The sequence below is a fragment of the Arachis stenosperma genome, chromosome 3, assembly GCF_014773155.1.
Source record: "Arachis stenosperma cultivar V10309 chromosome 3, arast.V10309.gnm1.PFL2, whole genome shotgun sequence".
In the NCBI taxonomy this organism is placed as follows: Eukaryota; Viridiplantae; Streptophyta; class Magnoliopsida; order Fabales; family Fabaceae; genus Arachis; species Arachis stenosperma.
In genome coordinates, this window is record NC_080379.1 from 6829607 (window position 1) to 6846005 (window position 16399).

The 16399-nt window shown below is 34.5% G+C and overlaps 1 protein-coding gene across 1 annotated transcript; it reads left to right on the forward strand.

Moving 5' to 3' along the window:
- Positions 1 to 378: 378 nt before the first annotated feature.
- On the forward strand, positions 379 to 14991 carry LOC130967964 (MAP3K epsilon protein kinase 1-like). The gene is made up of 24 exons (XM_057893026.1): positions 379 to 820; positions 1728 to 1862; positions 2639 to 2659; positions 2861 to 2934; positions 3045 to 3135; positions 3224 to 3307; positions 4316 to 4417; positions 5025 to 5156; positions 5391 to 5462; positions 5608 to 5711; positions 6600 to 6687; positions 6878 to 7270; positions 7605 to 7940; positions 8025 to 8069; positions 8702 to 8881; positions 8982 to 9065; positions 10079 to 10170; positions 10257 to 10340; positions 10865 to 11613; positions 12170 to 12558; positions 12640 to 12774; positions 13087 to 13493; positions 14117 to 14231; positions 14460 to 14991. The coding sequence occupies exons 1-24, from the start codon at positions 761 to 763 to the stop codon at positions 14619 to 14621; spliced, it is 4134 nt and encodes a 1377-aa protein (XP_057749009.1). The 5' UTR covers positions 379 to 760; the 3' UTR covers positions 14622 to 14991.
- The last annotated feature ends 1408 nt before the right edge of the window (positions 14992 to 16399 follow it).

A 16399-nucleotide genomic window follows, 5' to 3' on the forward strand; every position in this document is an offset into this window, starting at 1 on the left:
TTATTATATAATAATCGATCTTTAATGTATAAAAGTTCATTTATATTTTTCTGTATTTATATGTATTTATTTTTAAAAAATAATATTTATTGTTTAAAATATTATATATTAAAACATGTTTTCTATTTTGTATTTATTAAAATCTAATAATTTTTTTTTTCTTATAACAATTTTTAAGTTTTATTTAGTAAAATTAAATAAATTATAAAAAAACGATGCATATTTAAAAAAAAATGACACATTTAATGCATACAAAATTATTGTGATTATTTTGGACACATTTTTTAACTGTATATTATTATTATACTATACTTTATAATGGATATAAAGAAGGGAGGAAAAGAAAAAGAGAAAATGAAAGTATGAAACCCAGTAAGATGCCAGCTATATACCAATGTCTATAGATTGAGAGAGAGAGAGAGAGAGAAAGAAAGAAAGAAAGAAAGAAAGAAAGCAAGCTAGACACACAGGACATTCCATTTTGACCACTCCTGACAGCAACACACTCTCTCTCTCTTCTCTCTTCTCTTCTTTGTTTATTTATTTTTCACTTTGTTAGTTTGTTTTCATAGATATTCCCATTATTATTTCCCCAAATTTCATCCGATCGGAGCCCCCGTTACGCCGCCGCCGGAATCAGCCAATTCCGCAATGGGCCTCCTCCGGCTCGTTCTTCTCTATTTCTAGGGTTTCTTTGTTTTCTCTTTCTCCCTCCGCGTGTCTCCTATCGTAGCTTTTGCTGCGCTTTCCCACCGGAGACATGTCGCGCCAAACGGCGTCGACGGCATTCACTAAATCCAAGACTCTCGACAACAAATATGTACGCCATTTTCTCTCCTTTCACAAATTCACTTTCGATTCTCCGTACGATTTCAGCCTTTTCTGTTCTCTGTTTTCGCCAATTGCCAAAAGAATGCTGCTTAAATTTAAGATTTTTTACCCATTTTCTGGGGGGTGAAGACGTGAATTTCTTGTTTTAGAAAGCATATAGCTGAAATTGAATTAGTGAAGGGTTTAGTGTTGTGTTCATTGTGGAATAAGAGATGTTTCTGAATGAAATTTGAAAGCCTGGTGGTGGTTTTTACTTTAGTAGTACGATATGGCACATAATGTGGAGGATAGTAGTATATGGGAACTGTTGAAATTACGGTGACTGTGTGAATTGTAACATTAGTAATCATAAGCTTACGGTAGCAATACCACCACCTTAAAAAAAGGAGATGAAGCTGATGGTAGGGTAGCTGGTAGGCTGTAGCAGCTTTGAGCTGTAGTGGTGGTAATGTTAGACTTAGGGTGCTGGGGTAATGTGGAACTGGTGTTAGGCAGCCAAATAAGAGTACTGTTGTTGATGTGACTATGGTTGCAATGAGGTCATATTGCTAATAACATGATCTAGTGGTGAGGGATGCTACTGCTGCTGATGATGATTGGATGGTAGCAGTTAATAAATGTTTTCTAAAGGGACTGTGTTACATTGTTTGATGCTGCTTCTGGTTGTTCCTTCATCTTTGTTAAATCATCCAGCGTTTGCAGTACACACGTGGCAGAGAATGCACTTGAAAGTTGAAATGTTATATTCTGTAATTCATGGATTTTTTATTATATGGTTTTGTCTCTATTTTGAAACTGCTGTTGGATTGGTATATTAAACTGCTTTGATTTTTTTCATTGGCCAATTCTTTTATTCTTGTTTTTTTATTTATTTTTGCTTGTGAAACTTGGAGCAGATGCTGGGAGATGAGATTGGGAAAGGAGCTTATGGTCGAGTTTACAAAGGTTTGGACCTGGAGAATGGAGACTTTGTTGCAATTAAACAAGTCTCTTTGGAGAATATTGCACAGGAGGATCTCAACATCATCATGGTATAAAATGTCTTCATATCATCCCTCTTTTAATTTTTCCTTAGATTGAATTATTGTGTTAACTGTTGATTATAAAGCAGAAAGTTAGTCTGTTATGTCTCAACAGACCCAATTGAGGTTGAGATGGACATCTGAGGCTCTCATGGTGGCTTGATATTGTGTCCATATGTCATGTGTCCATATGTCATTCAACTGATATGGTCCTTGCTTAGGCTAGGTCTTTCACCTTTTTTTCAAAAAAGGTTTGGATAAAAGAAGAATTTCATTAAGATGGAGAGAAGAATAAACAAGGAAATGGAGGATAAGAGATCCTCCATACAAGAGCACAAAACAATCAAAAGAAGAGCTATCTATGAGGGGGAAGTCCTCTAAATGAATCATGAGGTTTAGGATGCCAAATATATAATCATTTTCCATAAAAATATCGTGTTTGACAATCTGTCATTGAAGAGACTACTGGCATATATTGCATAATGCCACAAGGAGTTAACCTCTCTCCTAGTCCTAAAACCAACAAACATACTCAAGAGAAACTGATCTATTGCTTAGGCTAGTTCTTTTTGGAGCAGAACTTCTTCACATATTCATAATTTGGCAACATATATTGTATGATAGATAAAGCAACTAGAAAAATCAATTCAATCTTTCTGAAGCTCTCAATGTCTTTTTAGCTCTTTATATTGCTTTTCTTTCCTCATCTATTATCTACATTACTAATTTGGGTGCTGCTTTGGCTGTTGCTTTCGTCCGATTTGATGGATGCTTTGATTTTCCAGCAAGAGATTGATTTGTTGAAGGTACTGTTTCTTAATATTGTATCTGTGCTGCAATGTGTTACTATGCTACAATGTATCCCCCCCCCCCCCCTTCTTTTTCTCTCTTCCCACTTTTGTTTTTTTAATATGTGTTCTTTACATGTCTACTTTCCTGTAATGTTTTTTGTTTAAACTCTCAAAATCACACTACCTATCATGTTAACTGCTAGTAATCTGATACAGAATTTGAACCACAAAAACATTGTAAAGTATCTTGGATCCTTAAAGACGAAGAGTCACCTGCACATAATTCTTGAGTAAGTGACCTCAAATCTGTGTTACAATGTAAATAAATCTCATTGTAGCATAATTTAATGGTACTTTAGAGGAGTCATGATTTTGCTATGTGTTCTTTGTGACTTAATAGGTATGTGGAGAATGGTTCACTTGCAAATATAATCAAGCCAAATAAATTTGGTCCTTTTCCAGAATCACTGGTTGCTGTTTATATTGCCCAGGTTTGGGGGTACTTATGACTTTTTCATTGCGATCTTCCAAGGATTTGGCTATAAGATTTTATGTTAAATGTATTATATGTTGAGCTAGGTGTTGGAAGGCTTGGTTTATCTACATGAACAAGGTGTTATTCATCGAGATATCAAGGGTGCAAACATATTGACAACTAAAGAGGCAAGTCTTCTATTTTTCTAGCTCACATTATGTGCTAGGGCTTTGTGTTTAGGCAATTCTTTTGCTGGTGTGTATGCATTGTTATTCAGGTTATTATCTATATACAAGTGAGTTTTGTGTCATATATTCCCTCCTCAGTTGGAGTTAATTGATTGAATCAACATGTTGGTGCTTTACTGTGTATTCATATTAATCTATCTAAAATCAATATTTGGCCATGGTGGGTACTGATGTGTGGTTTTAGTGGTAAGAGCAGTAGCCTATGGGCATTCATTCTATGCGACAAAGAAATACCACTAAAGGTTGAGGAGAAATTTATTGTACAACTAAAAAAAGGGCAGCCTGGTGTACAAGCATCAACTGCAAAATATAAAAAATGTTCTATGGGATTGAATGTTGGATGGTAAAAAAGCCAACAAGAAAATAACTAAAGGATTAGGATGTTGAGACAGGTGAGTGGACACATTAGGACGGATAGAAGCAGCAGGAGTAAATGCATTATAGATAGAGTTTGGATAGCTCAGTAGTAGAGAGATGGTAGAATCTTATTAGGTGGGATAACTGTAGTTGTTATATTTTCGTCTTTGTTCGGAAAAAAAAAATGTATTTTGCATTTTTACCCTTTTTCCCCCTTCCCTCTATGATTCACCATATCTTTTTGCTTTTCGGAGTTTTCCCCCCTTGTTGCTTCTGTGCTTAATTTGGTCTATGTTGATTTTCCCCCTTTATGTTTAAGTTAATGGCAATTAACTGTATTTTGTAAGGAGTGAGTCAAAACTTAACTTTTTTGCCCGCATTTGGAAATCAGAAGACAAGAGAAGGGGTTCCCAGTCTTGCTAGCTTGTTTTTAGCATTATTATGAACTACTAGGTACTAGCTATTCTGCATTTAGTAACTTGTACTTTGCTTGGTTAGTGTCTCATGATCTAGTTACGAGTTTTATTAATTTTCTTGTCATTGAATCTAGTTCAATTAATTCTCACCAATTATAACTCTTGCTTTCTTCAGGGTCTTGTCAAGCTTGCTGATTTTGGTGTTGCGACAAAATTAACAGAGGCTGATGTCAATACACATTCAGTTGTTGGAACACCATACTGGATGGCCCCAGAGGTATTAGCTCTGAGCACTAATCATTTGTTTAGAGCTTTTAATCATTACTTTATTTGAATAATCTATAACAGCTTTTGGCATGCTGTTTATTTTGTTTCTTTCTCAGGAACGTCTCATCTTCCCCTTGTTTTCTGTCTCTTCTCTCATTATTATGTTGTATCTTTCATAATATAAAAATGGTATATTTGTTGGGATGAGCACCAAGATGGCACTTTAGTTGTAATAAAACCCACTTATCTTAAAATTTAAGATGTTAGGCAAAGACACATGAATAGTTATATATCTAATGTGGCCCCTCACACACGAGCCTTTTTTGGACTTGAAGCGTGAAAGCTGTGAATTATTCATATGTTTATTTTATGCTGATTGTTTCTTTATTTAGAAGAATGGGGCAACAAGGGCTCTTTTGGTCATAGCAGCTCTAATGTCATGTCATCAAATCACTTATCATAAAAGTTTAAGCTGTTAGATAGAGGCCACTAATGGTTAAATATCTAATGTTAGTCCACCTAACAAAAAGGATTGTGGATTATAGCAGTGGCTTCTAATATAATGTATTAGCCTTATTTAAGGACACTCATGGATAATGTTCATTTTAATTTTTCAGGTTATAGAAATGTCTGGGGTTTGTGCTGCTTCTGACATTTGGAGTGTTGGGTGTACAGTTATTGAACTTCTTACATGTGTACCTCCGTATTATGATTTGCAGCCTATGCCAGCTCTTTTTCGTATTGTCCAGGTTTGTATATGTGTAATTAGTTACTCTTTCTTCAAGGTTCCTAGGACCTTCTTTTATTTACATTTGGATAAATAAAGGCATCAAACTTTCATGTGTAACCAATGTGTGGTTAGAGTTTCGGGTTTAAGATTTAGTGTTATTGGAGCTCTCAAAAGGCCCATGAAAAAATTTATTTGATCTATATTTCGTGTAGTGAAAAGAAACTTTTTCTTAATCCCTTGACTTTTCTCTCAGGATGAGCATCCTCCAATTCCTGATAGCTTGTCACCTGACATTACCGATTTTCTGCATCAATGCTTTAAGAAGGTAAAGCAAATCTTAACTTATTGGTTGGAATGCATACAATGTATTAACATAGATGCTATGCCGGCTGCATGTGACTTCCCTTTGAGTATTCCTTTCGGCCCTTTTGCTCATTGTTCATGTCCTGGTGTTCTGTTGCACATGACAGGATGCTAGACAAAGGCCTGATGCTAAAACACTGCTGTCTCACCCTTGGATTCAAAACTGTAGACGTGTCCTGCAGTCTTCACTCCGTCATAGTGGAACATTGAGGTTTGATAGCATGATATATTACTGTCCAATTATGTTATTTTTGGTCAAGTGTATCCTTCTAAATACGAATACTTTGTGATCCAGTTATCACTTTATTTTTATTCTCATTATTCTGATGCTTGATATTGGGTGACATCCATTTTGGTTGAATTGACATTTAAATGTCACAAAATGGTCTTTACTCCTGTTATTGTACTTCTTACTTTGTCTTTTCTAATATTCTTTCTTTCAAAATTAAAGAAAATGAAAAAAAGATTGTATCAACAATTTCAAAATATGGTCTTTCCTTAATGATGTTCCAAGATACTGACCAATTAGCTCAACAAATCAAATCTTTATGAAATTTTTATTTTGATAGAAGAATTCATAAGATTTGAAGGAGCTGACATGTTTCTGTTTGTTATCATTTCTGGTATAGTTTGTCTAATATTGACAATTAGCATGTAGCTTGAATCTTGTGCGTCAGATATTGATATTTTACAAGGCACCAAGTGGTTGTTACTTTCATAATTTTTTTTTCAATTTTTCAAGTAATATACACAATCCTCCTCCGTATACTACAGCAGACAACTTGACTTAATGAAATCACACTGTTGTTTTCTGAATTAATTGTCCTCATTGCTTAGCTTCTTACTTTTAATTCGTCTTCTAATTATTTGAGAATAAGAATCATCTAATATGGAATACATTTTCTATTTTGAAAGTGTTTGTCTATGCATTTTTGTATAACACTTTGAAGATACATTTTTTCTACTTTGTGAAATGAGTATGTTTATAGTTCTTGGATGCATTTACAGTTAGACTGTTGTTTGAATCATTTATTGTTGTTTACTTGTAGCTCCAGAATTTTATAGCTTTTTAATTTGAGTAATGGTGCTACCTCTACAGAAATATAGAGGAAGATGATTCTGCAGGTGCACAAGTTTCTTCTGTTGATCACAAGGGTGCTGGTGAAAGATCTTCAGCGGAGAAAGAGGTCAGTGTTGAATTGAAGCTATGGGAATCTCCTTTCATTGTCATTTCTTCTGGTGCTAGTACTTTTAAGAATATAATCTAACACATTAAACCAGGAATCTGCATATTTTGAGCAATTATATTGTTTTTTTTTTTTGGATACTGTATTTTTAATTTGTTATTATGTCTTAATTTCAATTTGATTCTTTTAGGATCCTCCAAAAGAGTTTTCAACTGTGACTGCTGATGGCAGCAAATCTCACGAAGACAATGCTTCAGATTCTAACTTTCTCAACGAGAGAACAGAGAAGGCTGATGATGTTCCATCAGATCAAGTTCTTACCTTAGCCATTCCCGAGACATCGCTTCTACAAACTGGTTCTAGCAAACTCTCATCTAATGGAGAAGTAGATGGTTCTGGGCCAACCGATGATCATGGAAATTCTAATGCTAAAGACCTACATGCAGTTGGGGTGAATGGAGAAGTCAAATCTCCAAAATCAAGAGGGATGGCTAATAAGCTTGGAGGAAAAGACAGTACCAATAATAATGGCAATAAATCATTTGCTTTTGGAACAAGAGGTCATGATAATGGTGCCCTGGTGGTAATGCATCCATGTTTCTGCTTGCTGATTGAAATATCCCTTGAGCATTTATTTGCTTTCTGTCCGAAATGATTTCTCTCTTCAAACAGATTTCTAGTATTCTTTTTCTTTTCTTTTACTACACACATATTACAGAAAGAAAGAAGCCGTATTTTAGGTTAAGATGACCAGTACTCTAATGAAAAGGTATCTTATCAGTAAATCCATTTAGAATATGGACACGTCCCTTTCCTAAAGTCTTCTGTCTTAGTTATGATGCTGTAGTTCATCAATAAAATACTTCCTCATTCTTTGAATGATGAAACTAATGGATTTGTCTGATTGCTATTTGAAGGCAATGAAGGTACCAGCCCAAGGGGAAGGACATGAGCTGAGTAGATTTAGTGACCCTCCAGGAGATGCATACTTAGACGATTTATTTCAAGACAAACAACCTGGCGATGCTGCTGCTGAGGCTTCCACATCTACATCCACTTCACATATGGCTAAAGGCAATGCATCCATGAATGATGGTGGGAAAAATGATCTGGCCAAGGAGTTGAGGGCCACCATTGCCCGAAAACAATGGGAGAAGGAGAGTGAAATTGGACAGGCAAACAATGGTGGGAACCTTTTACACCGAGTAATGATAGGTGTTCTAAAAGATGATGTGATTGACATTGATGGTTTGGTATGTTACCAGTCTACAGTAGCTCTTTATTTGAAATCTATGTTTCTATCCCTTTTGACTTTTTTTTTTTCCCAAATAAATCAGGTCTTCGATGAGAAGCTTCCTGGAGAGAATCTTTTTCCATTGCAGGTACCAAGTCTCTTTTGAATCTGCAGTTGTGATTTTTTTTTTTTATTCTGATGTACCTCTCCTCTGAATAATATCAACCTCCCTAACATACTATGTTCTGTTATACTCAGTTCTAGCATCTCATGTATTCACTTTCTTATTCAACTTTATGTGATGTTCACGAATGTTATTTACTTATTGTATGTTATTTGATGTGAGCATACCTTTACAAAATGCAAAGCTGAAACTGTTCTTCAAAATTTGCTTATGTATTTATAAAGTATGTATTACATATTATGCACAATAGAAATTTCTTGAATTTGTTATTTGGTTCCCTTTTCATTTTCATTTTCATTTTGCGGGGCATACACCATGGTGAAGCATTTAATTCAGGGTTGTCAAGTGAGACATGAAATTTATTTGTTTTATTTTATTTGAGTGCATTGCTTACATATATGCCTTCTCTGGTCCAAGGAGTGGAAGAGGATTAGAGATGGCAAGAAACTAGTGAGAGGGAATAAGCTGATATGTGCAATTCGGTTGACATCCATTCTTTTTAATTGTTTCCAATAAACTGCTTCCATGCAGGAAAATTTTTGTAATCAGCTTAACAAATTCTTGACTGCGTTTGTGATGTTGTTTACATGTTGTAGGCTGTTGAGTTTGGCAGATTAGTTGGTTCACTACGGCAAGAGGAATCAGAAGAAGTCATTGCCTCTGCTTGCCAGAAACTTATTGGTATATTTCACCAACGTCCAGAGCAGAAGATTGTTTTTGTTACCCAGCATGGTTTACTTCCTCTGGCAGATTTACTGGAGGTTCCTAAAACACGTGTATGTTGTCCATAATGATACCTTATTTTACTCATTGTTGTCGGGCATGGCTGACATTTTAGTAAGTGGGAAGACATCTTATCTTTAATGGATGTTGCAGGTCATATGCTCTGTGCTTCAACTTATAAATCAAATAATTAAAGACAACACTGATTTTCAAGAAAATGCATGTCTTGTTGGATTGGTAAGTCATATATACATTTATGCTCCTCTCTTTCCCATTTCTCTTATTTTATTATCCATTCTTATTTCTTATTAAAATTAGCAAGTTTATTTTGGCTCACTTGGCACGCTCATTTAGTTAATTCTCTGTCCAGCATGAGCATTCTTATCTTTCTGATTTGATATTGTGTTTATTGTTGAGTTAGGCTTATATTTATGAAACTTCAGTAATAAAAATGGGTTCAACTTTTGTAAGGAATTAACCAAAACCACGGTAAATTGAGAAATTGAAAGATTGTATTACTGTTCAGTCATGCCGTCACACAGAATTCAGTAAATAACTTCTATGCAAAAGGGCATATTCCTAATGTGTAATCTAGCAGATGACTTTTACAAATGTTATATGATCCTTCTTTTGTGGGTAATCAACTACCTATGGTTTGTCACAGTTGCATTAATGGCTTACTTAATTTGTAAGATGATGTTTTTTATTGCTGAAAATGGAAGGATTGAATATGTTTCAGTTATGACTTCTTTCATGACTCTGGTATTACAAAACTCCCACAGTTCAAGGTTGAACATTCAAATAACACTCCATATCACCTAAATGTGATGAACTCATTAACCCAAATATATATCCATGACTTGGAAATATATTATGAACAATAGTAAAATATTCTTCAGAGTTTAGATTTAAGTTATCTACATTAACTGCTTTCTATTCTTAAGAACCCTGAACAATTTTGGGTTGATTAGGATTTTGCAAAATTAAAATCAGCCCCATAAATATATGGAAAATGATAGATCCTCCTAAGTCATTCTCTAAACATCCTCCTAATTTCTAAACAAGGAAATTTGAGTGCATTTCATATTTACTCTAGGCTGACTATTCTGAATAAATTTAGGTCAAAACAACGAAACAAGTCTAAGTCTATTTTGTGCTTAGGCTTCGTAGATGCTTGGTTGTATCAATAGATATCCTTAAATATCTTGGTTTAGCTATATTCTTAATTCTTTTCAAAATCCCCACGGCAGATTCCTGCAGTCATGAGCTTTGCAGTACCTGATCGACCCCGAGAGATTCGTATGGAAGCAGCTTATTTTTTGCAGCAGCTTTGTCAGTCAAGGTTTGAAGTTTTTTATGTTACTGTTAGTTGGTTTCTTTCATACTCTCATACTTTTTTTTTAAATAAATCGTTTACCCTTGATGCAGCTCTTTGACATTACAAATGTTTATAGCTTGTCGTGGAATACCTGTACTGGTGGGATTTCTTGAGGCTGATTATGCCAAGTACAGGTTAGTTGTTTGTGAATGGTGTTTATATTCAATTATTCGCATTTTACTCCAGGTTATAATCTACAATTCAAGGCCAAAACTTGGTTGACACTTAACATTATCCACACGTTTCTCCAGGTTATAATCTACAATGCAATGCCAAAACTTGGTTGACACTTAACATTATCCACACATTTTGTAATGACATTGTCTCAATAAATTTCCTTTGAGAACTTTTCAGCGTCTTCATCTTGTTTTTTGCTAAATTTAGAGGATTGGGTCCTCTTTGGTGTGAATCAGGGTTTCTTAATAGATAAGCAGTGAGACTGTGCTTCTTATACTGATGTTTTGAATTATTCTTGTTTTATCTTTTCTCTTTTTGCCATGGAGGAGGATCCATGATCAAGAGAATTTCTTTTAACATTGTAATTGTTATTTTGATGATGCATGTGTCTTTTATAGAAAATATTTGGCTATATTTCCCATTAGTGCAGTATGCAGTACTTATGCTCAAGATGTGTCTATTTTGAACTGTCTTGTCTCAGGGAAATGGTTCATCTGGCTATTGATGGCATGTGGCAAGTATTCAAGCTTCAACAGTCGACTCCTAGAAATGACTTCTGTCGAATTGCTGCAAAGAATGGAATACTCCTTAGGCTTATAAATACCCTTTATAGCTTAAATGAAGCAACTCGGCTAGCTTCTATGTCTGTTGGGGGTGGACTTTTGGTTGATGGTTCATCTCAACGACCACGTTCAGGAATGGCAGATCCTACACATCCTTTTATTGTTCAGAATGAGGCATTGCTCCCTTCAGTAGATCAGCAGGATATACCTAAAGTGAGGCGTGCAGTACTTGACCATCACGTGGAAGCTTCCCATGCTTCAACATCCAATAATCGAAGATCAGATTCTACTTACTCCTTGGATGTTGATAGGCCTCAATCTAGCAATGCAGCATCTGAACCAAGGGATTCTTTTTCTCGAGCAGATGTTGAATCCAGACCTCAGCGTATCAGTTTCTCTGCCAACAGGACATCAACAGATAGACCTCCTAAAGCATCAGAGACTGCATCAAATGGGTTATCAGTAACTGGAGGGACACAGCAAGAGCAAGTTCGGCCTCTTCTAAGCTTATTGGAGAAAGAGCCCCCATCTGGACGCTTCTCTGGCCAGCTTGAGTATGTGCGTCAGTTTTCTGGATTAGAAAGACATGAAAGTGTACTTCCTTTGCTACATGCCTCTGAAAAGAAAGCAAATGGTGAACTAGACTTTTTGATGGCAGAGTTTGCAGGTAAGAAGGATCCATCAACTGCCTTCAATGAACATATGTTAATAGATATAAGAGGCCAATTGCAATTAATTCAATCATAGACATTCATTGTAAGCTTTTTGCTCTTCATTTTTTATTATTTCCTTTCCTTTCCTTTCAAACTACTTGAAAAAATGATTACATCAACACGATTAAGTGATCAAAACCTCTTGTGCAGCAACCAGCCTTTGATTGCTTCTTGCATTCTAGGTTTTGATTGAAGAATTGGACTACTTACATCTTAGAATCTTCTATGTCACATATTTTCTCATAGATTAAGTTATTATCTTTACACCAAAATTTCTGATATTATATTATTGGTACTTTTGTTCAATCTTTTTGAATATCTAAAAGCATGTTGAGCCTAGTTCTAGTGTTATTGTTCCTGAAATTTGATTTAACCATATGTACTTTAAAAGATAAAACAGATCACCTTAGCTGCTGCTTCTTTTTACCTCCAAATTTTCTGTGGTTTGGTTGTTATTTAATTGATTCTGTATCAATTGTATGTTCACATGTTTTGTGTGTGGTGTTGCAGATGTTTCTCAACGTGGAAAGGAAAATGGAAATCTTGATTTTGGTACCAGATTGTCTCACAAAGTTGCTCCCAAGAAATTAGGGACTTTAGGTGCTAGTGAAGGAGCTGCTTCAACATCTGGGATTGTATCCCAGACTGCATCAGGTGTATTATCTGGTTCAGGTGTTCTAAATGCTAGACCAGGTAGTGCAACTTCATCTGGGCTACTTTCCCACATGGTTTCATCATTGAATGCAGATGTTGCCCGGGAGTACCTAGAAAAGGTGGCAGACCTTCTGCTTGAGTTTGCACAAGCAGACACAACAGTGAAGTCTTATATGTGTAGCCATAGCTTGCTCAGTCGTCTTTTCCAGATGTTTAACAGGGTGGAGCCTCCTATTCTGTTAAAGGTATGGCCCAAAACTTACCCTTTAATAGCTTAGCTTATATCCTATTGGTTCTGACCATTTATGTATTGGCTTATTCTCCAGATACTGAAGTGTATTAATCATCTGTCAACTGATCCAAATTGCTTAGAAAATCTTCAACGTGCTGAAGCTATAAAATACTTGATACCAAATCTTGAACTCAAAGAAGGGTCTCTTGTATCAGAAATACATCACGAGGTGAGTCTTGGTGATCTTCTTGCTGCTGTCATTTAAAATTTGTTGTGATTAAAACATCTTTACATCATTCTGTATAATGCTTTCTCTCTTTCTTTTGTATTATGTTCAGTTTAAGTTGACAGTGATTATGGCAGCTACTAAAATGCTTCACTATTCAATAAATCGTAGGAAGATTGTTTGCAGACAGTACTCAAAGTCTTGCATGTTATTCTCGGCTCTGCACTGACTTGCAGCTTTACATTGCTTTTGATTCTATATTAGTGTGACTATCTAAAGTTGGCTTAAATGTTGTATTTCATTTATCTTTTATAGGTCCTCAATGCACTGTTTAACTTATGCAAGATAAATAAAAGGAGACAAGAGCAGGCAGCTGAAAATGGGATCATTCCCCATTTGATGCAATTCATCACATCAAATTCTCCCTTGAAACAATATGCTTTGCCTCTACTATGTGATATGGCTCATGCATCTCGCAATTCAAGGGAGCAGTTAAGGGCTCATGGTGGTTTGGATGTCTATTTGAATCTCCTTGAGGATGAAATTTGGTCTGTGACAGCACTAGATTCTATTGCTGTTTGCTTAGCCCATGACAATGACAGTAAGAAGGTGGAACAATCATTACTAAAAAAGGATGCAGTTCAAAAGCTTGTGAAGTTTTTCCAGTCGTGTCCGGAGCAGCATTTTGTACACATATTGGAGCCATTCTTGAAAATCATCACGTACATGATTCTAAATCCTTTGCCTTTTATTGATCCAATTATTGAAAGGATTTGTTTTTTACATTCCAATTGCTTGACAAGTTAGTCCTCTTTCTAAACCATCATTTTTCACACCCTTTAATTTTATAGTTGAGCATGTAAAATGAAAGGGTGTTCAACTTTTCAGTTCAATTGATGCATGGTTGAAAGAGAATTAGGATCTTGTAAATGTAGGGACTGAGTTATATCAATGGCCCGATGCCCTAGAAGCTTGACTACCTTGTAGCATAGAGCTATATAGGAAAAATAAGATATGGTGGGGCCAAAGCCGCAATGTTGTTTAGCTTATCATCTTGCCTTTTCCCGTTTCTTTTAGTCCAAATAGCATATGGGAAATATGGTGGGTTATTGTATGAGAGGAATTTATATGGCACACCAAAGATATTTAGATTTTCACAAGGGTAAGCTATAGGCTATACAAATAACTCTGCCCTCTTGCCAGAAATAGTTTGTGATGTTAGAAATTTTTTTTTTTTTCTGTTTTGTTTGTGAGCATTGTTCTTTTTGTCATTCTGAGTATTGGTCCTTCCTTCTATTCTACACTTTTTTGTTAATTAAGTCGCCATTATAAAATTATGTTGCAGAAAATCTGCAAGGATCAATACCACGCTGGCTGTTAATGGATTAACACCATTACTCATTGCAAGGCTTGATCATCAAGATGCCATTGCTCGCCTTAATTTACTCAGGCTAATAAAGGTACGCATATAAGAATTTTGTTATACATACAAAAAATTTCTATTTGGTATTTTACACTCTTTCCGTGACTTATGTCAACGTCTTTCTGCATTGCCTTAGTCACGAGGTGATGGTGTGTATTGAAATATTTGTATTCAATAACTTTAAAGAAATGGTCTTCCCTGCACATTTGTTTTTTCCTTTATCTATTGTCCATAAACCAAATATATGAAAAAAATGTTGCGGCAGGCTGTCTATGAGCATCATCCGCAGCCGAAGAAGCTGATCGTGGAGAATGATTTGCCCCAGAAACTTCAAAACTTAATAGGCGAACGAAGAGATGGCCAAGTTTTGGTTAAACAGATGGCTACTTCATTGCTTAAAGCTCTACACATAAATACCGTTTTGTAAATTTAGGGTTCAATAGTAATTTTTGTTTGTGTATATTCGATTTTATTGGGGAAAAAATATTTATGGTTGTGTATATAATTTTGCCCCTTGTTTGGTTTGCTTATCATTTATCTTGGTTGAGTGAAAAAATGATTGAGTGGCGTATGTTAACTCATGGATCCTATTTTTGGGAGTTGGCTGATTTTTTTGGCTCCGAACTCCCAAAATGCTTAGTTTTCTCTTTTGGGTTCGGATGTGAGGTGGGAAATTATCTTAAGTACTGGTTTCCTCATGTTTCTTACATTCGCTCAATTTGTAAACTATAACTATAACTATTTATGATGTACGCGAAAAAATTTAAAAAGAAAAAGTTCAAAGTATGTTATCTGAAGGTTTACATTATTGGTACTTTATTTCCAATTACTATACTTTGTAGGTACATATATTTTGATTGAATTGGTTTTCCAAGCGGTGACTTCTTGGCTGATGAAACCCTCGCCATCAATTAGTGTGAACAAATAGTTTATTTATTTGCTGCTAAAGTTGTGCTAGACTGCCAGCATGCATGTTTCGGATTATACTAGGAAAAAAAAGTCGTTACAAAGTTTAAATCTCGGTTGAATATGATTTGCTGCACCTCGGAAATTATACTAATACATTTTTTTTCATGCGTTTCTAACTCTTGTCCTTTAATAACATGGGGCCTTTCTCTCCAGTTTCAAACATTTTTTTAGAGTAAATTATTAAAATAGTATCTGAAAATTTGCATCAATGACAAAATAAACTCTAAAAAATCATAATGATAAATAAGTCTCTAAAAGATTTAAAAACATAATTAAAAAATAGATATTAAAAATATATTTTAGAAAATGACTTGAGCGATAAAATTTTGATATAAATTTTTGGAATTATTATTAGAAAATGATCTTTTCATCCTTAAAATTTGGTAATTTTTTGTCATAAAACCACATTTATTTGAAAAATGAAGAAATCTAGAGATCAAATTCTGTTCTTAATTTTTTAAAATCATCATTCAAATGTTGCTACAAAAATCTAGATCTAATGGATAAGCTATTTGCTAAATATTAAAATTTTTTTCTTATAAAATATATTTATTGGTTTTTTTGTCGTATTTTCAAATAATTCAGGAGTTATTTTGTTGGTAACATCTTTCAGAGGCCTTTTTGTTAGCGGCTAAATCTTTCGGATACTGAATTGGTAATTAACTCTATATTTTAGTTAAAGTGTTTGATTAACATGATAATTCTCAATTTTCCAATGATGTTCTTTCTCTATTATTTTATTTAACTTGCTAAAATATTTTGAACTTTACAAGTGAAAGAATGTATATTATATAAATGAATTAAACAAAAAATTAGTATAGTTGATAAATATTTATTGTCTTAAGTTGACTTAAATTGTAAAATCACTTTAATGATTTCTTAATATTTTGTATCAAATTTCAATTTTCATAGTAGTTAAAAATATTTAAGTGAATATTAGAATTCTAAATTAAATAGCTTAAAATGTATAGTTAAGACTTAAGAATCAATATCAAATCTGTTTAGAAACTATTCACTTAATCCATTGGTTTCGATTTCTCTAAATTATTGGCATTAAAATCAACATTTGAACGATTATAATTAATATGCATTCATCTTAGACAATGCATAGTATTAGATTTGATACTTATCATATCCGTGTAATATTTTGGCAGAAGAAAACACATTGTATTTGCTTTGTAACAAGCCCCTGAACTTTCTCTGCAACTAAATTCTTGGTTGAAATAATACCCCCAG